General features: G+C 41.7%; 1 protein-coding gene across 1 annotated transcript in view; it reads left to right on the top strand.

Moving 5' to 3' along the window:
* Positions 1-3032: 3032 nt before the first annotated feature.
* The window catches only part of Rbm28 (RNA binding motif protein 28), a 30743-nt gene continuing 10552 nt past the window's right edge, over positions 3033-23223 (top strand). Inside the window, exons 1-13 of the mRNA XM_051175796.1 lie at positions 3033-3231; positions 6614-6772; positions 7073-7167; positions 7786-7861; positions 8249-8341; positions 9937-10008; positions 11665-11827; positions 11927-12066; positions 14105-14177; positions 15610-15719; positions 19673-19746; positions 20377-20512; positions 21460-21524. Of these exons, the coding sequence (XP_051031753.1) occupies positions 3114-3231; positions 6614-6772; positions 7073-7167; positions 7786-7861; positions 8249-8341; positions 9937-10008; positions 11665-11827; positions 11927-12066; positions 14105-14177; positions 15610-15719; positions 19673-19746; positions 20377-20512; positions 21460-21524 (1374 nt within the window). The 5' untranslated portion in view covers positions 3033-3113. The remainder of the gene's footprint in view (positions 3232-6613; positions 6773-7072; positions 7168-7785; positions 7862-8248; positions 8342-9936; positions 10009-11664; positions 11828-11926; positions 12067-14104; positions 14178-15609; positions 15720-19672; positions 19747-20376; positions 20513-21459; positions 21525-23223) is intronic.

The raw sequence follows: 23223 nt of genomic DNA, 5'->3' as shown, positions 1-23223 counted from the left end.
CGGAGTGGTCCTGACTGTGCCTCCTCCATCACCTGGCTTAGCGTGGCTCAGACATTCTTGCCGCATCCTCACTCTGGGCTGAGGCCCAGGGAACTGCCAGCTTCCTAATTACAGGCATTTCTCACTGGTGTCATAGTGTCTGCAGTGGGCTCAGCATCGGCACTGCATTGTCTCATGCAAGGAATGCTTGCTGCTCTGGGAAACTTGTCTTTCTTACCCCATTTTCCCTTCCAGTTTCTGCTCATCTGCAACTGCTTGCTCCCAGCTCCCGTCACCTCTTCCTCTTCCTCACACTCATCCTCTCCAGCTGCTCTCTCTTGCGCATTCTTCTCACCAAACCCGACTGGCGTCCTGTACTCCCCTCCCCTGAGCTCAGCAGCCCAAATCTAGAGCTTCCTCATCCAGTCTGTCTCTGTTTATCTCTCACAGACTGTTTTCTGTCTGAAAGCTCTGAATGCAGCTGATGAGAAAGGAGGCCAAAGGAATGTTTCTCTTTACTCACCGGATCCAACACTTGGCTGATTTTCCTTCATAAGAATCACTTCTAGGGTTGGAGAGATGGCTCAGCAATTGAGAGAAATTTCTTTTATTCCAGAGGACCTGAGTTCAGTTCCCAGCACTCACTCTGGGCTGCTCTAGGGATCTGATGCTCTCATCTGTCCATCATGGGCACCTCTCCACCATACACATCGTGCAACACACCCCTGCACTCACATGAATAAAAATAAAAATAAATCCTAAAAAGATTACCCCTAGCCCTTTCCCTTATAAAGAAGCCAAGATTTTGGTTAGCCCCACCCTTTTATCTTGGGCATTATCTCTTACCCAAAGCAGGCTTCTCAGGAAGAATAAAGGTTGACCCTAATACATACATCCTGCATTTCCAACTCTTAGTACTGGGAGAGATTGAGAGACAAGCTTTCGCTTATTCATAAATTCATCCACTCTATTAAAAATATTTATCCAATGCTCATAATGTCAGGTGACGAGGATAAAAGATCAAACAAGGGCACAAGACAGGACTACGTGATACTTTAGGTCTTGTGGAGGAAAGGCAGGTACTAGTTACAGAGTCAGTAACAACACGAGCAATTATTACAGTTGTGAGAAGTGGGAGGAATAAGAACTATTTAAGAACGCTTACATTAGAGAAGGTTTGGCTTAGGGGAGACCAAGGAGTGGAGCCAGAGGGATGGGGCCTGGCTTCCTTCCTTTCCAGGCTTCACCACATTGATGGATGAGGGAGAGACCAGCAGTTTATTTCCCTTGGAAGCCACCTTGCAGGGTCCCGTGACTCCTGCTATTTAATAAAGAACACTGCATGTGTCCTGAGTAGATGGATGAACAAATATTCTTGACTGAAGAACCGTGTGCCCTCGCTGATGTGAGTGAATAGAAGGGGATGGGACAGGAAACAGATGGGGATCCACATCTGAATAAAGGGGAAGATAAAAGGGTCAGTTTTACTGTGTATTCATTCACCTAGGGACATAGAACCCTGCACTATGGATATTTGCTGCCCCCTGGTGGATGTAGGGAGGTTAGTCTTTGTTCTTTAAGGAAAAAAAAATGTATTTAGGGTATTTAAAACATTTTTTTGTGAGGGTTACAAATGGATATTAAACTCCCCCATATCTACTACAGCTATGACTAGGCTCCCAAGACTTACAATTTAGTATTTGAGGATGTAATTTTGATTTTTAAGGTGGTAGTGTGATAAGGGAAAAGAATATGGAATCCTAAATCAATTTTATTCTTTTTACCCATTTTACTTTTTATGCTGGATAGGACTAACTTAGTGGTAGCCTTGACAATCTGTTTTTGTATCTCCATGCCTTTTTTTTTTACCCTGACTTATCTATTTAAATATAGCTGTGGTATGGGTTTTTTCCAAAAGCACATATTATTTATTCGAAGCTAGCTAGAGCGTCATACATTTCACGCTTAGCACCCCTCCCCTCCATCACTACCAATAAGTCATGCATCCATCTATCCAAAAATACCCTGAAAGTGGATGGCTCTCGGAAATTTTCACTGTATCTTCTCTCCTTTGTGGTGTTTTCTACCTACCATGTGGCTGTAATGCAAAAAAGTAACGTTTAAAAAAAGTGCCCCAGGGACTTTTTGCAGCCAGGCATTTTGCAAGTGCAGCAGTCTTCCATGTAGGACAGACAGTGACCCCACTGGGTGTCAAACACTGTGGTTAGCTCAGAGTCGGTCTGATGAATACACACGAAAGAAGATGTTCTTTCTCTGGGCAGCAGTGTGTTCTAGATCTGTGCATATAGTTGGGTGTTAGGTTTGCCTTGGGTGTGTTGTGATGTGATCTTGTACACATTTTTTTTTTTTTTTTGTAAGAGTGGGGAAAAAAAAATCTGTCTTTGGCTCCAGACTATTTTATATGAAGGCAGGACCCTGTCTTTCTTCAGTCAACCAGTTTTTAATCCCCAATGCCTGGGAGCTCAATGACTAATTATTGAAAATATAATTTTATATGTCCTTAGATTAATGAAAATATACTTTTTATAGTATTTGTTCTGTTTTAGTAGATAAAGTTTGTCTCTGAGGCTAGGTGACATTGTGTCTCATGTTTTCTGAGGATATGAAAATTGTTCAAATAATGTATGTTACATCCTTGTGTCTATGACGTTTTGGCTGAGGTTTTGCGTGTAATTTGGGAATCTCTGGAGACCCTTCAGAAAAAATTTATTGAACACCCACCCACTCCATGTCACATGTGGGCAAGACTTCGAGGGAAAATGATTTTCTACCTGGTGTGGTGAATTTGGGGTCGATCTCCTGAATGAAAGATTTCAAGAGAGGGTAAACTGTTGACGTCAAGTTTCACTGAGTGGCGGGGACGGTGCTAGGACTACACCTAGACCGTCGCTCAAGAAGCTCCGTCCCCAAACGGCTTTTTTTTTTTTTTTTTTTTTCATTCCGGAACTTGTCTTTCCTTCCCCACTGCGCTTCCTCCCCGGACTCTTTTGAGCAAGGAGCACTTCCGGAGTCTCCCGGCAACTTGGGGTGGTCCTTCCTGCCAGGGCTCACCCGTGGGCTCGCTCGCGCCGGTGAGGCTCCCTCGTGGCCTCACACGCTCGTTCCCCGGTCTTATGGCCGGTCTGACTCTATTTGTGGGCCGTCTCCCGCCCTCGGCTCGCAGTGAGCAGCTGGAAGAGCTGTTCAGTCAGGTGGGTCCGGTGAAGCAGTGCTTCGTGGTGACCGAGAAAGGTAAGGTGTGGGATGGCGGAGAGGGCTGGGCGTGCGTGCTCCTGGGAGCTGGAACACGCTGCATTTCAGGGAGCGATGCAGTTACAGGTTGTTTTGAGACAAGGGTCACACTGTAGCCCAAGCTGGCCTCGAATTCGCTACCTGCCTCAGCCTTCTGAGCCACCCCGGCTGTAAGCATCCCGTTCTTACCCCTCTCCAAAGGCACGGGACCGGGGACTCCGTTTCTTTTCTAAACTGACTCTGCCGTGGGTTTGCCAGCAAGGTCTATGCACGAAAGGCAAAGCACCCACTTAGCGTTCCTGTTGCGTTTCCCTCTTTATTACGCGTGTTCCAGTGTTCAAAGGCCTGGCGAAATGGCGGGCATCCCTGCATTTGGTAGGCTGTGGCAGGAGGATTGCTGGGAATTCGAGGACAGCCTGGTTTAAATGGCAAATTCAGGCCAGCTTGGATACATAGTGAGACCCTGTCTCAAACGAGCAACCTAAACTAACATTTAATAAAGCACCTGTATGGCCTATTGAGAACGAGATGATTGCCGGGCAGGTAGGGTCTTTAGTTTGATATGTTAACTTATTTAATGTTTACAACAACCTTATATGGTAGAGAGTCTTAATCCCATTTTGTTGTTGTTGTTTTTCTGTATTTGTATTTTGAGACAGGGTTTCTCTGTGTAGCTTTGTAGACCAGGCTGGCCTCGAACTCACAGAGGTCCACCTGTCTGTGCCTTCCAAGTGCTGGGATTGAAGGCGTGCGCCACCACTCCCTGGCTTAATCCCATTTTTTTCCCCTTTAAAATACAGGAATAAAAGCTTTAAGGACATTTAGTGATTTGAAATTTGCATGGTAAGTAGAGGACTCAATTTGATCAGCATAGTGGAGCTCTTAGTATGTTTTCCACTCATCTGTTTATGTGGCAAATACTTCTTGAATGCCAACTATATTCCAGAACCCTGTTGACTGTCCTTGGAATTGAGTAAATGTGTGACACTAAATCAGAAATCCTGTTCTTGTATATTAATGGTTGGAAAGACAGCCAATAAGTAACCAAATTATATGTTGGTAATGGTGGTAAATGAGGAGAAGAATAAAAAGAATGGGATAGGGAGGTGTGTGTGTGTCTGTGTGTGTGTGTCTGTGTGTGTGTGTCTGTGTGTGTGTGTCTGTGTGTGTGTCTGTGTGTGTGTGTCTGTGTGTGTGTCTGTGTGTGTGTGTGTCTGTGTGTGTGTGTGTCTGTGTGTGTGTGTCTGTGTGTGTCTGTGTGTCTGTGTGTGTGTCTGTGTGTGTGTCTGTGTGTGTGTGTTTGTGTGTGTGTCTGTGTGTGTGTCTGTGTGTGTGTCTGTGTGTGTGTGTCTGTGTGTGTGTCTGTGTGTGTGTCTGTGTGTGTGTGTGTGTCTGTGTGTGTGTCTGTGTGTGTGTCTGTGTGTGTGTGTCTGTGTGTGTGTCTGTGTGTGTGTCTCTGTGTGTGTGTGTCTGTGTGTGTGTCTGTGTGTGTGTGTCTGTCTGCGTGTGTGTTGGCTAGGAAAGACCTGCCTGAGGAGAGAGTGAACTTAAGAATTTCTACGGGACAGAACAGTCTGAATTCAGGAAGCAGCAACCCTAATATTAAAACAGGTATGTCTTTGTATAGAAAGAGAGCAGAGTGGCCAGGGTGACAAGGAATGTGGATAAAGGGAGAGAATTAGAAAATGAGGACCAGAGTATCAGGTCATATAGGACCTTACCAACCATTACAGATTTTTATTCTCCAGAGCAGTTGTTGGTTTTAAGAGCAATGACTGATCTTCTAGACTTATGTTTTAAAGGACTTTCTGGCTGCTGTGGGTGTTGGATAGATGTTTATCCGTAGAAGAGAGGGGACCAGCTGGTAGGCTCTAAGAGTAATTTGGGGAGAAATAGTGGTATTGGACCAAGATAATAGCAATAGAAGTGGGGAGAATTGTTTTGTATGTGGACATTGTTAAGGTAAAATAGGATCTGCTGAAGCATTAGATATGGCATGTAAGCCACAGAGGAAGAAGGGAGTTGGGTCTGATTCCAGGGACTTTGGCGTCAGACACTGGAGAGATGGACTGGCTTGCTGTACGCTTCATGTTCCGTTTCATTAGATTATCTCATATGAAGACGTGGTGTGGAGCAGAGAGAAGGAATTTTAATGATTTTCGTGTAGAAACATTTCTTTCTCAACCAGCCTTTCCTGGGATACTTGGATATTTTGTTACCCAGAACATACATTTAGATCCTTTTGATCTCAGCAGGTAACTGTCTCTGCCTTTCACACCTTTAATCCCAGCACTCCTTGGCAGAGGTAGGTGGGTATCAGTGAGTTGGAGGCTAAGCCTTGTCTACAAAGTGAGTTCAGGACAGCCAGGACTATTACAGAGAGGAACCCTGTCTTGAAAAAAAAGAAAGACCATGAGGCTGGCAAGGAAGAATTAACATAGTTCTTTTTAAAATTCTTTTTTTTTTTTTTTTTTTTTAAAGATTTATTTATTATGTATAGTGTTCTGCCTGTATGTATGACTACAGGCCAACAGAGGGCACCACAGCTCATTATAGATGGTTATGAGCCACCATGTGGTGGCTGGGATTTGAACTGAGGACCTTTGGAAGAGCAGTCAGTGCCCTTAACCACTGAACCATCTCTCTGGCCCCTAGAATTATTTCTTATGTGCCTGGGTATGTATGCATGTATGTATGCATGTGCATCATGTGTCTGCCTGGTGTCCTGGTGCCCTTGGAGGCCTGAAGAGGGTATTGCATCCCCTGGGACTAGAGTTACAGATGGTTGTGGGCCACCATTTAGGTGCTGGGAATTGAACCCCACTTTTGTGGAAGAAGAGTCAGTACTCTTAACCACTGAGCCTTCTCTCCAGTCCCTTAGCTTAGTTTTTAATACTGTTTTGACATTCACTTCTCTCTCTGAAACTACTCTTTGGAAAGAAGGGGTGGGATTCATGTTACCTAGGTTGGAGTGTTCTGAAGCTAAAATGAGGCCAGGAATCTATACCTTCTTGGAAAGTATTTGAGTAGATACTGAAATGCTAAGGTCTTGACATAGTGGTTTTTTAGGGCCTTACTCATTTATTGTTAATATCTTCTAATCTGATTTTTCAAATTTACCATATATATTTTTCCTATTCTTTCTGGTGATCTTTCATAGTTTAAAATTGAATTCTTCATGGGCCCCTCGTATTCTTAGATTATAAGACTGGAGTAAGAAGAGGCAATAACATCAAGATAGCAAATTGGAAGAGAGAGGAAGCCTTATAGTCCTGAGTAGAATGGGGAAGGGTCCCAGCCTTGTTTCCTTTCCCTTGAGACTTGTGTCTTTGATTGCTCACAGGTCTTCACTTTCATTTCCTTTCTTCTTGCATTGTTCTAGGGACCAAGGCATGCCGAGGCTTTGGCTATGTCACTTTCTCCATGCTGGAAGATGTTCAGAGGGCGCTCAAGGAGATCACTACCTTTGAAGGTTGCAAGATCAATGTGACTGTTGCCAAGAAAAAACTAAAGAACAAGTCCAAGGAAAAGAGGAAAAATGGTGAGTTTCTAGTAATTCCCCAAGAGGAAAGAAGACACTGAAAACTTGAAAACTGAAAGTGATCAGAAAACTGGGAGATAGCCTCTAGAACTTGTGCTCCCTAGTTTTCTTTTTGTTGTCAAAACCCCTCTGGTATGCTATGGCAGTCAGACATTCACTTGCATCTTGGTCTGGGAAATCGCATATTCCTGGATATTGCACACTTGAACCCATGGCAGATGCTGTCTGTATGGGTACCTTTTTCACTTACGTCTAGCCTAGAAGTGGGTTTGCAGACTTATCCCTTGTCTCTCCTTTTAGAAAATTCAGAGTCCCCAAAGAAGGAGCCAAAGCCCAAAAAAGCCAAGGTGGCAGATAAGAAAGCCAGATTAATTATCCGAAACCTCAGCTTTAAGGTAGGTGATTAACTAAGTACATGTTTTGAAGGGTGCTTGAACCAAGGCATGCTCATTGGTGGGACTCCTCACCAAGATGGTAGTTATTACTGGGAAATAAACCTTAGCCTGTTGAATTGAAAAAGCTTTATGACCTGAGTTTGATCTCTGGGTACCACGTGATGGAGGAAGAAAACCAACTCTTGCAAGTTGTCCTCTGATTTGCACACATGAGCACACAATTGCCCTCCCCCCAAATAAAATAAATCAATACAATTTTAAAAGACCTTATCAATCCCTTTAGGAAGCTACTACCGAGAAAGAGGTCTGTGTGCTCAGCTTTTCTTTCCTTCCCTTTCTGAGACAGGGTCTCGTGTAGCACATGTGCACATCAAACTTTCTAGCTAAGGCTAGCCTTTCCTGATCCTCCTGACTCTGTCTGGCTTTTTTCTTTTTGGCCTTTTAGATACAAAGGAAGCTGTCAGTCTGTTTATGCTTGTTTGCTGTTCTGGTTTTGAAAGTTTAAAAAAAAAAAGTAGGAATAAAAGTATTCAGACTCTTTCTAGAAAATGAACTTAGTAGTTGATATTTCATATTTATTTGCTGTGCTAATACTTCTCGTTTTCCTTTTGGCCTTAGTGTTCAGAAGATGACTTGAAAACGATATTTACTCCCTATGGAACTGTTCTGGAAGTGAATATCCCAAGGAAGCCAGGTACTTGTGCACCTTCATTTGGTGTGGATTTGATGAAGACTAATGTGAATTTTTCAATACTACTGAAGCAAAAATAACCCTTTTGTTGTGTTCTCTGTGGCCCTAGGCAGTATGATATTTGCAGAGTACCTGGCGTAGTACTTGACAATAGTGAAGGCCAAGTGCTAGTGTTATTCCTTGAAGATGTTTTTAAGAAGCTCAGACTTAGTCAGTACCACTGCTATTGACTGCTTGCTCTCCCAAAGCTGGAATAATAGAGGATAACTATTGTTTTGGGCAGGGACCTGATTGATTGGCAGGCTGTGGACTGTCAGCCTACTGCTGTGATCTTCCTATTCTGTTGGCTACCCCCTGCTGCCTCTAACTTTTTTGTACATTTGTTCACAGATGGAAAGATGCGTGGTTTTGCTTTTGTTCAGTTCAAAAACCTCCTTGAAGCAGGAAAAGCTCTCAAAGGCATGAACATGAAAGAGATAAAAGGTGAGTCTTTTACGCTCATACCATGGCCCAGTTATTTCTGGCACTTGAGTGAATTAGCACAGTAACCTCCTTTTTTCTTTCTTTTGTATGTTCAAAAGATGTTCCTACTTCTTAGGATCACATTGCTAAAATGGTAGCTCATGTAGCCCAGAGTAGCCTTGAATTCCCAAGTTGCCAAGGAACATCTTATCTTTCTGGCTCAACTTCCTAGTTCTGGGATTACAAGCATGCTTCACCACACTTATAATTTTTGGTGAAAATTTTTTAGTATTTGATCCTGGGCTAAACTTGGAAGAACTCATGGCAGGAGCCTTTCCTTCATTTGGTTTGAATGTCATTTTGAAGTTCCTAATACTATCTTGGACAGAACTGCTGATACATGCACGTTGGTGCCTACATTCCTCTGTTTTGGTTGAACCACTCTTTTCTCAATACCCATGGGCTATTAAACTGATAGTCTACTCTTGGTACCATCAGGTACCAGGCTGATGGAAGAGATCAACTTAGTTCCTTCCTAACTTTTGAGCAGGATTTCCATTTTCCCAGAATGTCTGTTTTGCTTCTTGCCTGTGTAACTGGAAACATAATTCTTTGTTTACCTCATATTATCCAAGGTGTGATGGCTGTGTTAAAAAAGCTGAATTTTTTTGTTTAAAGATTAGGCTGGGTGGTGTTGGTGCATGCCTTAACCCAGCACTCGGGAGGCAGAGGCAGGAGGATCTCTGTGAGTTTGAGGCCAGCCTGGTCTATAGAGCTAGTTCAGGGTAGGCTCCAAAGCAATACAGAGAAACCCTGTCTCAAAAAAACAAAACAAAACAAAACAAAAAACAAACAAACAAAAGTTAAGGATTAAAAAGAGCTACTGTAGGTATTTTTGGTTGGGACCACCAGCTCCCCCAAAACCAGACTTATTAATTATAAATGCTTGGCTGATAGCTTAGGCTTGTTACTAATTAGCTCTTACAACTTAAATTAACCCATTTATATTAACGTAGGTACTGGTATATGGCTCATGGCTTGTTACTTCTTTTTCTATGTGTCCTGTTTCCTCTTCCTGGCTGGTGACTCCACCCTCCTCCTTCCCAGCTCTCTTTTCCACAAGTTCTGCTTAACCTCCAGCTGCCTAGCGACTGACCATTTAGGGTCTTCATTAGACCAATGAGAGCAACAAATATTCATAGTGTAAAAAGATTGCTCCACGGTGAGCTATTAGGGACATTTCTAGTTTTGTTTTTGTTTTGAAACAGTATCTTACAAGGTAGTCCAGGAATTCAAGATCTTCTTTCCTCTCTATCTTTAAGAACCAATAGTTAGCCAGTCAGTGTCGCATGCCTTGAAGGCAGAGGTAGGCAGATCTCTGTGAGTTCAAGGCCAACCTGGTCTTCAGAGTTTCAAGACAGGTTCCAAAGCTACACACAGAAACTCTGTCTTGAAAAAAACAAAACAAAAAACGTAATAGTCAGGTTGGAGAGATGGCTCAGCACTTAAAGGCTAGGCTCACAATAGTCTTAGAATTGGTTCCCTTTTGATGGGAGGGAAGTAGGGATATTAAAAGAAGAAAGTCTCTCTGATCCGTCCTCTTCTTTTTTTGACAGGACGGACTGTGGCTGTGGATTGGGCTGTAGCAAAGGACAAATACAAAGATACTCAGCCTGCTTCTACCCCAGGTAAGCTGTGTTAGCATTAGGTAGGAGGGTTATTTGGGGCAGGGAGGGGGGAGGGGGAGACATAACACAATTCTTGTGTTTTTTTTGTTTGTTTTGAAACAGGGTTTCTCTATGTAGTCCTGGGACTTGCTATATAGATCAGTCTGCCCTTGAACTCACAGAAATCTCCCTGCTTCTGCCTCTGAAGTGCCATCATGCACAACATGTATTGGGGCTTTTATGTAGAGTGGGAATATTGAGCATAATATTAACAACAACAACAAAAAAGATCAGGCAGTGGTGGCACACACCTTTAATCTCAACACCCAGGAGGCAGAGGCAGGCAGCCTGGTCTACAAAGTGAGTTCCAGTATAATCGGGTACACAGAGAAACCCTGTCTCAAAAAAACAAAACAAAACAAAAAAAACAAAAAACAAAAAAAAAAAAGCATCTCCAAATTCATGTGGGCTCAAGGCTGCTTGTGTGGTAAGCTGATCCCCAAACATTGGATCTTTTGAGTCTAAAGTCTCTTCTGAGATATGGGTATGAGTGAGGAGGGCCTGAGTTTGTTCATTCTTCCCTGTATTTTCTCTCTTTTCATCATCCCATACTGATGAATCATTAAGGAGAGAGTAGAGCCAGGCATTGGTGGTGCACACCTTTAATCCCAGTACTCAAGAGGCAGAGGCAGGAGGATCTTTGTGAGTTCGAGTTCAGCCTGGTCTACAGAGCTAGTTCCAGGACAGGCTCCAAAGCAATACAGAGAAACCCTGTCTCAAAAAAACCAAAAAAAAAAAAAAAAAAAAAACAGAGAGAGAGAGAGAGCATGGTTGGAGGGCTCATTGGAGCACTCACTGGTTTCTCTTCTAGGGGATCTGAGCATCCACATGGTAGCTCACAAACATCCAACTATAGTTCCAGGGGATCTGAGAGCATTGTATGCTCATGGTGCATAGACACATAAGCAGGCAGAACACTCTCATATGCATAAAATATTTTAATTAAAAGTTTTGAAAAATGAAAGAAAACTTTAAATGCTTTTAAGTCAGAGTATTACACATTGAAACTAAAGCTCATGGAGGGCCAGAATGAGCAATGTGTTTGTGTGGTGTTTAAGTGGCCTGTCTGAAGAGTTTTGCTTGCTGTTCCTCACTTTCTGGGGCAGGTTAACCTTCAGGCTTCTGATGAGAACAAGAAAAGGAGGAATCAAATCTAAGTGGTGACAGCTTTGCTTTTTGTCTTCATATTTGCTGTTACTGTATGCTGTCATTTTTGGGGTCTCTGAGGAATTGATTCACAGACTGTGCTCAGCAAATCCTTGGGTGCTCAAATCTCTTAGAGAATTAATGTAATCCTTCCATGCATTTGAGATCTTCTCTAGATTAGTTGTCAACCTAATATAATACACAGCTTTGTAATAGTTGTTATACTGAATTGTCCAGGCACTATTGACACGATGTTTTTAAAAAATCTTTTTGTCTGTGGTTGATTGGATCTGAGGATGGAAAACCGATAGAAATGAAAGCCTGACTGTATGGTAAGAAAATAAATAAATAAATAAAAATAGGAAACCCTGAAAAGTCAAAGGAACAAGGAGCTTGGGTTATTAGTTATTCCTGTTAAAATAACCTTATTTTAGATAGTAAATGAATTCCTCTTTTTAATCTTCTCTACAGATGGGAAAAGGAGCAGTGAGCATAAGCATAAGGAAGCAGGTAAAAAGAATGGCAGGGTGGAAGAGCAAGAAGACGACGATGATGATGATGATGAAGATGATGACGAAGGTGATGATGGCGATGAAGAGGAAAGTAGAGAATCAACAATGAAAATTCAGAAGAGGTAGGCCTGTTCTGAGACACTGGGGACGACGGCGTTTTTCCTGAGCTCAGTCACTTATGTGTCAGCCCAGATGATGAGATCTGAACTGTGCTGTTGCAGAGCAGTGAAGAGAGCAGCTCCTGAAGAAAGCGCTGAGGAAGACCTTTCTGATGAAGACGGTGATGTGGAGGGAGGAGGGAGTGATGGTGGTGAAGGAACCGTGCAGAGTGGGAGCAGTGCTGAAGAACAAGAGGATGAAGGTTTGCTGGGGTCTTCATAAATGCCTTTCAGCCTTGAATAAATTACTGAGACATGCACACCAGCTCTGCCCAGGCCTCTTTGCAAATACTTTTTCTATCAAATTCTTGTTAACTACTAAAAAGGAGACTTTTATTTTCATTTTCTCAAATGCTTTTCTCCCCATCCCCGTATCCCCCTTTCCCCTCCCCCTCTCCCTCTCTTTTGAGACAGAACCTCATAGCCCAGGCTGACTTTGACGATGCTGTGTAGTAGACGATGAGCTTGATTTCTGACCCTCTTGCCTCTATCTGCTGGCTGATGGGCTTGCACCACCACTCCTAGTTTATGTGGCTGGGGATCAAACACAGGACTGTGCATGCAAGGCAGACACTCTACTAACTGTGCTGTATTCCTACTCCCCTCTGCCCCCTTTTTGAGACAGGTCTCCTAAAGCCTAGGCTGGCCTCAACCTCAGTATGTAGATGAGAATACCTTGAGCCCTGTGACTTCACTGTAATGACCAATGATGGGAGGATTACAGGTGTGCACCACTGTATCTGGTTTATGTGATGTTAGGGTTTGAACCCAGGGCTTCATGCATGCTAGGTCAGTGTTTACCAGCTGAGCTACATTCTGAATTTGTTTCTTTATTGTTTGCTTTGTTTTAAAGATGTGTTTGTGAAGATATTTGAGAATTTAGAGTCTTACTAGGAAATTTAAATTAGAAGTGCTACCACTTCTAATTGTCTAAGTTGAATGATAAACAGGATATATTACATGTTTACACAGTGAATATATTTAAAAAAACTCTTTGAGTTGAGATGTAGATAAGTTTTACAAACACAATTCTGAGTTTGAGATGAGATGAAGAATTATAAATTCAACTTGGGCTTCCATAACAAATTCCACATACTTGTGGCTCAAATGAGATGGATTTATTTCCTTATAGTTCTGGAGGTTAGAAGTCCCCAGATCAAGGTGCCCTGTTTCTGCCTACAGACTTTCCCTGCTCAGGGTCTTCACATAGTTTTTCCCCAAGCGTTGGGTTATGGAGAATAAAACAAAACACCCAGAACTCTGGTCTTTCTTCCTCCTCTAATAAAGATACTAGTCCTCCTGCCCATATGACTCCACTTAGCCTTAATTACCTCTCTGAAGTCTCCGTCTCCAAGGATAATGATACTAGGAGTTAAGGCTTTATGTATGAATTTTGGAGAGGCACAGTTTAGTTCCTAACAAGGATTTCAGGGAGCATTTTGTAGAGCTATTACCAATCCATGTTGCTCCCTTTATGGAGGATCATTAGACAGTGAGAAATGGTCGATAACTACTTTGTCCAAGTGGCTGTTTTTACTCAGCTGTTTTGCTCCCATTTCTCTAAGTCTGGTGTTCTGGTTTGGCCACATAAGAGATAGAGGCAATAAAGTTTTTTGTTCATGCGGACAGAGTCAAGGCTTTTGTATTGAGTTCACAATGAGACCTACAATTTGGATTCATTTGCATCTGTCATTTTCTTTTTTGAATCTGAAAACCTAGTGGGACTCAAGACGTTAAAGAATACAGCACAAAGGAGCTTAATGTAGAAATCCAAAATTGTTCACCGGTCCAACAGTTCTCCAGAGCAATCAGTTTTCCAGAACTTTTGTCTATATGCACATAGCATATATGAGGTTTTCTTTTTCTTTTTGGGATAGGATCTCAGAGTGAGACCGTTCTCTCTCTCTCTCTCTCTCTCTCTCTCTCTCTCTCTCTCTCTCTCTCTCTTTCTCATTTGTTTTGCTTGATCTCTGCCCTCCTCTCTTGTGGCTGGGGATTGAACCTATGTACTTGTTTATGTTAAACACATACCCTACCACTGAGCTACACCCACGGTCCCTCTGCTTTGCTTTTCTTTACGTTTGAGCATCTTTTAATGTATTTAGTTGTTTAAATTAAAATGTAAAATAATTTATGTAAAATATTTAAAAAAGTTAGCCCTTTGTCATATGACTTGCATTGTCTTTTTGAGTTTTTTGGTTTTGTTTTTTGTGTTGTTGTTGTTGTTGTTATTTACATTAGATGTCCCAGTCTCAAAGAAAAAGAAGAGGAAGTTGCCCTCCGACGTGAGCGAAGGGAAAACTGTTTTCATCAGGTACGCCTTCCTTATGCAGAGCGTTGCACCATCTGCCCGGGCCTCTTTGCTTTCCTCCTTTCCTCCTTTCCTCTCCCCTTCCCTTCCTCTCTCTTCCCTTTACTTAGCACTAAAGGTGGATGCTATCAGACTGTTAGCACATCTCATCTGAGGGATGTACCAGTCAGAAATTTAAGAGCAAGAACTTAAAACAGGAGGTAACTAGTAGGTAGGGTTCTTGTCCTGTCTAGATTTTATGTTTTATGGTTGGGGTGGCAACTTTTGAAACATTTCAGCTCTTAACTGGTTGTGACCTTTACTGTAGAAGACATACTGAGTTGATACCATTTGCCCTGGATATTTTTTCTCTTCATGCTTAACTTTTCTAGCCTCCTTTTTTAATTTTAATTTTTTGGTTTTTTGAGACAGGGTTTCTCTATATGGTTTTGGAGCCTGTCCTGGAACTATAGACCAGGCTGGCCTCAGACTCACAGATTCTTCAAGTTGTCCTCTAATTGTCACATGTGTTTCCTGGTATAATCACACATACACGCTAAATTTTTAAAAATATGTAAAAAATATTTTAGCTTTTTAGATTAAAGCTATTCAGTGTATAGTTCCTGTTTTTCTCTTTCCTTCCTTTCATTTCACCTTTCTCCTGTCTCCTATATTTGCCTAGTCATCTTTACCATGTTTTTCTTTTCTATTGTTTTGAAGGATTTTCTTGGAACATTTTAACTGAAATCCAGATTTCATAATTAACATGGAGGGGATATGTCTAATTCAATAAACGAAAGATATGTTTCTTACTAGCCTGCTGTGAAAATTTCTGGGTGTAGTAAGAGAAGCTAATTTTAGCCACATCCCATGACAAGAGGATGGCTTGGGTGTATAGTATTTGCTCATAGAATTGGTGTTGTCAAGGTGCAGATCTCAAGTAGGGACTAAAATCTGGGCAGTTGTGAGACTTTGCTGCTGGAGGTTCTGGGTCTTTTCTCTATGATACTGTCATTAAAATAATGAAGGCACACGGTGTTTCTGTAAAATATATCACTGTAAGGGTACAGCTAAGCAAAGTCTGTATGTACACTCATAGTTACCAGGACACAATGCAGCATATCTGTATCACTCCAGTGTTTTAGCTGTGATGCTCTTAGCCTAAGGGAATCTGTATCTGTAACTTTGAGTCTTTTTATTTGTCTATTAAGTTTTAAATTCCCAGGCGAGAGAATGTGATATTGGAAGGTTAGGAAGTTAGGACAAAAGGACAGAATCATATAGCAGAGGCTTAGCCACTAGGGGCCACTCTTGTGTACTGGTGCTATTTTTGAACAAGGGAGAATGGTTGTAAACAGGGAGCCATCAGAGTTGATGTCTAATTCATGTCCCTCATATTGAAATGCAAGATCTTACTTTGTCATTGAAAATTTTGTGGCCTGGTTTTGTTCCACAGAAACCTTTCATTTGACTCAGAAGAAGAAGATCTTGGGGAGGTCCTCCAGCAATTTGGTGATCTTAAATATGTCCGAATTGTCTTGCATCCAGACACAGAGCATTCTAAAGGTATTTGCCCTCAGCTGACCAGGCCCAGCATTAGTAAAGAGCATGAATTATGCCCTTCTGGGTGTTACAGAGTCTGACCAACCAGTCTTTTGGTTTCCACAAAAGCCCAAGGACACCCTGAAATTGTCTTCCATGATCTGAAAGTCAGCAATTTAATGGCTTTGCCAGCTTTAATTTTGTCTCAGCCTTGAAAGCTCTTGCTTGTTTACTTTAAGATAATGAATTCCATTTGTTGTTCTCCTTTGCATTTCAAATGTGATAGCATCTCCTGGGTATTAATAGTCTACACTGCTCAAAATTAATGGGGAACTGTTTTTTTCTTTGACGCTTTTGTTAGAGATGAAAACTGACAGAAACTTTTTTGCATGGCAACAGTCAGAAGGAAAACTATGTAAAAGGAGTGAGATATTTTCCCCTAATTCTATTTATTTTGTACTCTGAAGGCTAAGCATTCATTCTAGCACACTGCTGTGTATTAGAATACGAATATAGACACATATAGCATCAATCTATTTATAATCTTTGACTTCATGGACTGCATTCATTCTGCTCAAGCTACCTAAAACTTAACTTTTCCATTATGGTGTCCAAAATACTTGACAGAAAGAAAACAGGATTTATTTTGTTTTGGCACATGGCAGAACAGCTCAGCTCTTTCATAGAGGGCCAGGAGGCAGAGGCAGGGTGAAGCCAAGGACCTGTTAGTCTCCCCCGTTTCTTTGATTTTACCCTGGCCCCTAGACCATGAAGTACCCACCTTCAGTCTCCTAGGTGATTCTACATCCAGTCAGGTTGGTGATGAAAGATAAGCCATTATAAACATTGAGTTCGATTGTTTGGATTCTTGATTCCTTTACACTCTAGCAAATGTTGTATGCCCTCTCCTCAGAAGAATGCTCTTTCTGACAGTTTGTGGGTTCTTAAGTTTATCCATGGTTAAGAACTACTTACTGAACAGCTTCCTGGAGATTAGGGATGAAACTCTCCTTAGTCACATACCAATTTGCCAAGTTATTTAATCACTGTGAGCTTGGGTTTTTACATGGAAAATTACTATAGTAGTAAAATGTCTTCAACACTAAACTTCTTGGACCTCTTTCATTTCTGGTTTGTTTTTCTAGAATGGCCAGCTAGTGATAATGTTTCACTTATGTTTCTTTTTGAGTATAACAGTGTATTTAATATTTTTACAATGTAGTCTACAATTGATTTGCTAGATTTCTTTCCTTTTTCTTTTTCTTTTGGTCTATTGATCTTACTAGTTTCTGATTTTAAAAGCATAATTAAAAATTATTTTTCCTCCCTGAGCAGGGTTTCTCTGTGTAGCTCTGGATGTCCTGAAACTCATTCTGTAGACCAGGCTGGCCTTGAACTCAGAGATCCCTACCTCTGCCTCCTGAGTGCTGGGACTAAAGGTGTACACCATCACCACTACCAGCAATACTTTAATTTTTTAAACTGTATTGTCATTTACTAGCTCCAATTTGCTAAGTAAAGTTTGACACCTTTTCTATGCTCCACTAATAGTTTGTTTCTCTTGGCAAGCCATTTTATTACCCAGAAGAGTTACATGTGGTGACAGTTTGTTTATCTTGGCAAGCCATTTTATTACCCAGAAGAGCTACATGTGGTGATCCACATACTTGAGGGAGATGCTAACCCTGAACCCAAATACTGACATTGCAAGTTTCAGTGATTAAATTCTTACTCTTCTTATACTTTTGATATTTTTTCTTTTTGAGACAGGGTATCACTATATAGACCAGACTGGCCTGGAACTTACAGAAATCTGCTTGCCTCTACTTCCTGAGTGTTGGGATTAAAGGTGTTTTATACTGTACTTGGTCTGATTTTTCTTGATATGAGATGACTAGGCTAATTTGCATATTAGACATTTTTACCTCCTCCATCTTGTATTACTTTCATTACACTTGTCCTGCATTACCAAGTTTTTCATTACACTTGTCCTGTATTACCAAGTCAGGAATTTGTTCTAGGACCATGGCAAATACCAAAATTTGTGAGTGCTCAAGTTCTTCATATAAAATGACACAGTGTTTGCATATAACCTATGTACTTCTTTCCATATATTTTTTGTTTTGGTTTTCAGGACAAGGTTTTTCTGTGTAGTCCTGTGTGTCCTGGAACTCCATTTATAGACCAGGCTGGCCTTAAACTCACGAGATCCTGCCTGCCTCTGCCTCCCACATACTGTGATTAAAGACCCCTTGGCTCTTTCCGTATACCTTAATCTCTAGATCACATATATGCATTAAGGAATGAAAATAAAGCAACTTCCTTTTGAATTAGTTTAGCTAAGAATAAGCCCAGTATGAGTTCTACATTTCTCTAGTGTCTGCTGTATGTCCCTAATAAAAGGCTTTGCCGCATATTTTTGAACAGCACAGAAAACATGGCATGGAGAAGTAATGGGGGATTCTTTATAGAAATCTTGACAGGGGAAGAAGTAACTTTGTTCCTTCCAACTGACCTAGTATAGCAACAAAACTGCAACAGATGTTATCAGCCTACATTTACATGTTCCTCTCAACATTTATGACGCATTGTTGTTTAAGGTTTTTAGCAAATGATTAGTACAGTGCACACACACACTTAAACACTGTTTTGGGTCGAGGCATGGAAGAGAATGTAACCTAAGGTTAAAGCTATACATTTAACTTAGATTGCAAAAGCTGTGTAGGAAATCCAAGGCACAGTAAGACTTGTTGCTTATTTTCTTCAAGGCAGTTAAGCTTAAAGAGGCTGAGTACACAGTAGGACATAGGGTAAGTGCATAGCCTTAGATGACCTCAAGGCACATTACTGACTTGATGGCGAGGCCTGGGAAAAGTTTCTTCTCCTTGGTCAAGAGATGCTTTCATAAAAATGTATCAGTACACACTCACTCCTAAAGAACAAGGTAAGTTGTTGTTAGGTGGTTTTTAGAGAATGGCAAGTTCTGTATAGACAGTTTTTTCCCCAAGTATGCTTGTGCTGTGCATGGCTGACTCAACTAATGCATAGCCCATGGTTCTGAGCTTAAACTGTTTGTTTCTTCTGACTGTCTCTGTGCTGTAGCAGAGCAGGTAGTCCAGATTTCTGAAGTACTTCTTATTTTGGGGAAGATGCTACCTGACCAGTGCCTAAAGAGATGTGGATAGAGGGTGGGAAGGTTTCTAACACAGAAGTGAGACACTTGGCCCTGTCTGGGAGAGTTAGAGATCTCTCTAGATGGTGACTCTTAGGTTAGCCTATTGTATGTGTGCTTTAGATTAATCTACCTAGATTCCTTCCAGTACACGGCAGAAGATAATAAATGCCCTATCTCTGGGAGACATGGTAGTGTTTTCATGTGAGAGAATTCTTTTTTGACTTTTGAAATACACTAATAACATATTTGAAACTTTTTTATTTTTTTATTTTGAGATTTACTGTGAGGTGAACTTGTGCAAAGTTGCTTTTAATCTATAGTAGACATTTATTTAGATGATTGGTCCTGCATCTGACCAGTGGAAGGCATGCTTTGTAAAGATTCTAGAGCAGAAGCCAACGGTTGAGGTCATGGCTGTCTTCCTGCCATATTTATATAATAGCCTCTTTTACCCCAAGAGGTGTATTATCTGCTGTTATTTGATGCCTCCCAGGTGACTCTTAAGACCATGAGGTGTAATATCAGAGTTAAATAGTTCTGCTTCATCTTTCACTGTACTACTAGGGACTCTGTGATGGTGAATTAAATGGTTAGCTGGATTTCTCTGTCATTTTATGTGGGTGTTATTAAGGAGATAGTTGATGAGACCAAATGCTAAGAACAGATGTGTATGCTATGGTGTCTGGCTCCGATCCTGCACCACTTAACATAGTACCTGTCCCATAGATACTGTGGATATTCTTAGGGTTTTTGCTTACTGTGGAATGAGAAGTGTCTCACTAAACTTTGTGTCTTGGTGCAGGTTGTGGATTCGCACAGTTCATGACTCAGGAAGCAGCTCAGAAATGCCTTGCAGCTGCCTCTCCAGAGGCTGAGGTAAGGAAAATATGTCCTTCCCCTATGCCTAGAACATAGTAGCTCTTAGATGCGAGATCTGATCCTTACACCAGGTTTTATTATTACTAATAAAGTGAAGGCTTGAGCACTTAGTATGTATTCAGCACTGAGCTTTGCATTTGCTGCCTTAATTATCCACTGAGAGTACAGTTACCCGTATTTCTTACCCATGTTACCCCATTCTAGGCTAATAAGGTATTAGCCTAGGTATTAATGCCATCTGGGAAACTAGATGCACATTTGATAGACAAAGTGTAGAGAATTTTTCTGTGCTTTTAAATGAAGTATATAGTTTTTGAGACGTTATCGTGTATTGTCATTGTCTCTTAAATACTCTGTTTCACTAGCTTTAGAATACTGAACATTTGTTCACAGTTTAGGCCTGTTTTAGAGCTACAACTGTAAAGTTAAATCCTTACTGCTGATTGCCTTAAGTATATGCACATGTGACCTTTTGTACAATTGTAAAAGTGAGTGTGAGTCTCAAGGGTCCACATGTAGTCAGCTAGGCCTGGCTTTCACAGCATAATTACAGCATACTAAATGATATTCCTTCTTATGTCCTTTCTGCTTTTAAGTATTTGAAGAGAAGGTAACAATATGTTTCAGGGTGGTGGGCTTAAGCTAGATGGCCGGCTGCTCAAGATTGACTTGGCTGTGACCCGTGATGAGGCAGCAAAGCTTCAGACAAAGAAGGTGAAGAAGCCGACTGGGACCCGGAACCTCTATCTGGCCCGAGAAGGCTGTGAGTAGTGGAAGATAGGAACCAATCATCTGAGTAGCTGGCTCTGGAACATGAGAGTGAGCCAGCGATTATATTTTGAGATGTGTTTCCCATGAAAACCCCAAATTTCCTCCTTGGAGTGTTGCATTGCTGTTTGATCCACTTCAGTAGATGTGGCTTTGTTAGGACCCTTCACCCAGTTTGCAGATTGCCCTCAGTCTCGTTCTTCCCTCTGTCTGGTCGCATTAGGTGTTTCCGCTGTAGGTTAGAAGCACGAAGCAGAAGAACTCAAATTACCTGCTTCTCATCTTCATTTCTTATGTATGAGGTTTTGTTTTGTTGCTTTTTTGTTAGATGTTGGAAAATACAACTGAAATTACTTGTGGGATTATTGATAGATTTAAATTTACCTAGTACCTTTCTTTTAATGTCAGAAAAGAATGAGAAATTAGCTTTAAGTTAAAAAGTTTCTGGCATTTATCAGCCTAACTCTGTGTAGATACATAGTAACAGCTGGTAATATTAGGCCATCAGCACTTGGCCCTAAGGCCTGTGAGACCATAACTCTCCTTTGTGGTGGCTCATCTAACTCTTGAGTGATTGGCCCCGAGTGCACGAGGAACGGCTGAGTTTCTGGGCAGATTGTTGGTGGGACACTTTGTGTTCCATCCAGATACCTGCACTATAGCTGCTTTCAGACTTCATCCATACCTTTCTGTCCAACTTGCAGCATGAATGTGATGCTGTTTTGCAGGCAGAAAGGAACAAAATCACAAAATGTTCAGAGCTTGTCTTTAGAGCAAATCTAAGTCTGGGACTTGGCCCTGTAGCTATTTTTGGACCTAACTAACTGGCCAACACAGTCCTCAGGGACCTGTTCAGAGTTTGCATCATTCAAATCACATTCTTTCTGTTGCTCAGTGAACATTCCCTTGGTGACATCTTGGCCTTTTTCCTTCTTTCTGCAGTGATCCGTGCTGGGACGAAGGCTGCCGAGGGTGTGAGTGCCGCAGATATGGCCAAACGAGAACGGGTGGGTAGATGAGGCACCAAACGAGAACGGGTGGGTAGATGAGGCACCAAACGAGAACGGGTGGGTAGATGAGGCACCAAACGAGAACGGGTGGGTAGATGAGGCACCAGCCTTAAGGTTTTCTCCATGGTTTTGTAAACAGATCAGAGACAACTATTGCTGCTACATTTGCTTACGAAGAGCTATGTATAAAGACCATATTTTTGCCTTGTTGGATGTATACAGGTGAAGGAGAAGTAACTGAACATTAGTCCTAATGCCGTGTCAGTACTCTGTTCCATTGCAGAACTCAGTCTTATTCTCTGTTTCTGTAGTATTCATGTATGGTGAGGACATGCTGCTGATCATGCAGGAGGCGTGGAGGAGGGGCTGTGTGTTTTGTTAGTGTAACTGTAGAACAACAGAAAGGAAGCTCTGTGGGCAGGCTTACTAGGAAAGGGAGGACGTGGGTTTTGGAAAGAGTAGCCAAGATGTCATTTGGGAGGGGTTAGTGTCTCCAAATTACACGTTATTGTAGGACAATTTCATATTATGGGTGTTTCTACTATTAACTGACCCTCTTGCTGCCTAGTGATGCTCTCGGCAGTTGTTACTTTTATACATATTACTCCTTTTGTTTTCCGCAATGGTCTCATTGAATTTCCAATCCTCCTCCCTCTCTACCTCCTGAGTACCAGGATTACAGGCAGGCTGCATCGTGCATTGTGTGCAGTTTACGTGTGCCGAGGATTGAACTGCAGGTGCTGTGTGTGCTGTGCAGGCACTTCACCAGCTTGGCAGCCCAGAGCCATTGGGGCGGCTCAGTGGGTACAGTGCTACTCAACAAGCCTAATGCCCTGAGTTGATCCCTCTACAGTTGTCCTTTGACCCACCCCTACCTCGTGCATAAGTGTGTACACAGGCACATGCGTAATAATAAAACTACAAAACCAGCTTAGAATGGGAGAGATACAGGACAGCTGTGGAACCATAAGGTTCAAGAGGTGCTGAGCAGCAAGTGTACTATAATGATAGGCAGAGGCAATGCCTTTCCGGCATGGTTTTGTAGTAGTGTTCTCAATGTTTTTAAGAGTGGACATCTGGACATTATGGTATTTGGGGAAGTAGTACCATAAGCTTGCTAAATTATTTATGTGCATTATAAAGAGTAAGTTTACTTTCTTTAGGAGGGAAGTACTTAGACTTAGGTGTTGGGTGGCTGAGGACTGAGTATAGACGCTACCTTTAGTATTACTTCTAAGAATACTTGTATTAAGCTGGACAATAGTAGCGCATGCTTTTAATTCCAGCACTTGGGAGACAGAGGCAGGTGAATCTCTGAGTTCAAGGCCAGCCAGGGTTACACAGGGAAGCCCTGTCTTGAAAAATCAATAAAAATAAAATAAACTTTTTAAAAATAAAGAATACTTGTGCTGGGCCACATTTTGAGTTATGCATTTTTTTTAAAAAAATCTAATTTGGCTTCATGTCAGTGTTGAGAGTTAAATATTGATTTGCAGTTTCCTTTTTATAGTTGAAAATTTGAATCTTAAAATTTGGATGGCTTTTTGGTTCCGATCTGATTTGAGCTCATGATCATCTTGCCTCCTTGAGCCTGCCTTTCTCTCTGCTGGGCATTGTAAGGCCACAGGTGCATCCATGGCTGTGGCATGGGGTTATGATTTTTTTTCTTTCGGAGAGCCTGCCTAATGGGTGCATA

The sequence above is a fragment of the Phodopus roborovskii genome, unplaced genomic scaffold, assembly GCF_943737965.1.
Source record: "Phodopus roborovskii unplaced genomic scaffold, PHOROB, whole genome shotgun sequence".
NCBI classification, from domain to species: domain Eukaryota; kingdom Metazoa; phylum Chordata; class Mammalia; order Rodentia; family Cricetidae; genus Phodopus; species Phodopus roborovskii.
Note: the sequence above shows the minus strand (reverse complement) of the source record. Positions and strands in the feature narration are given on the sequence as shown.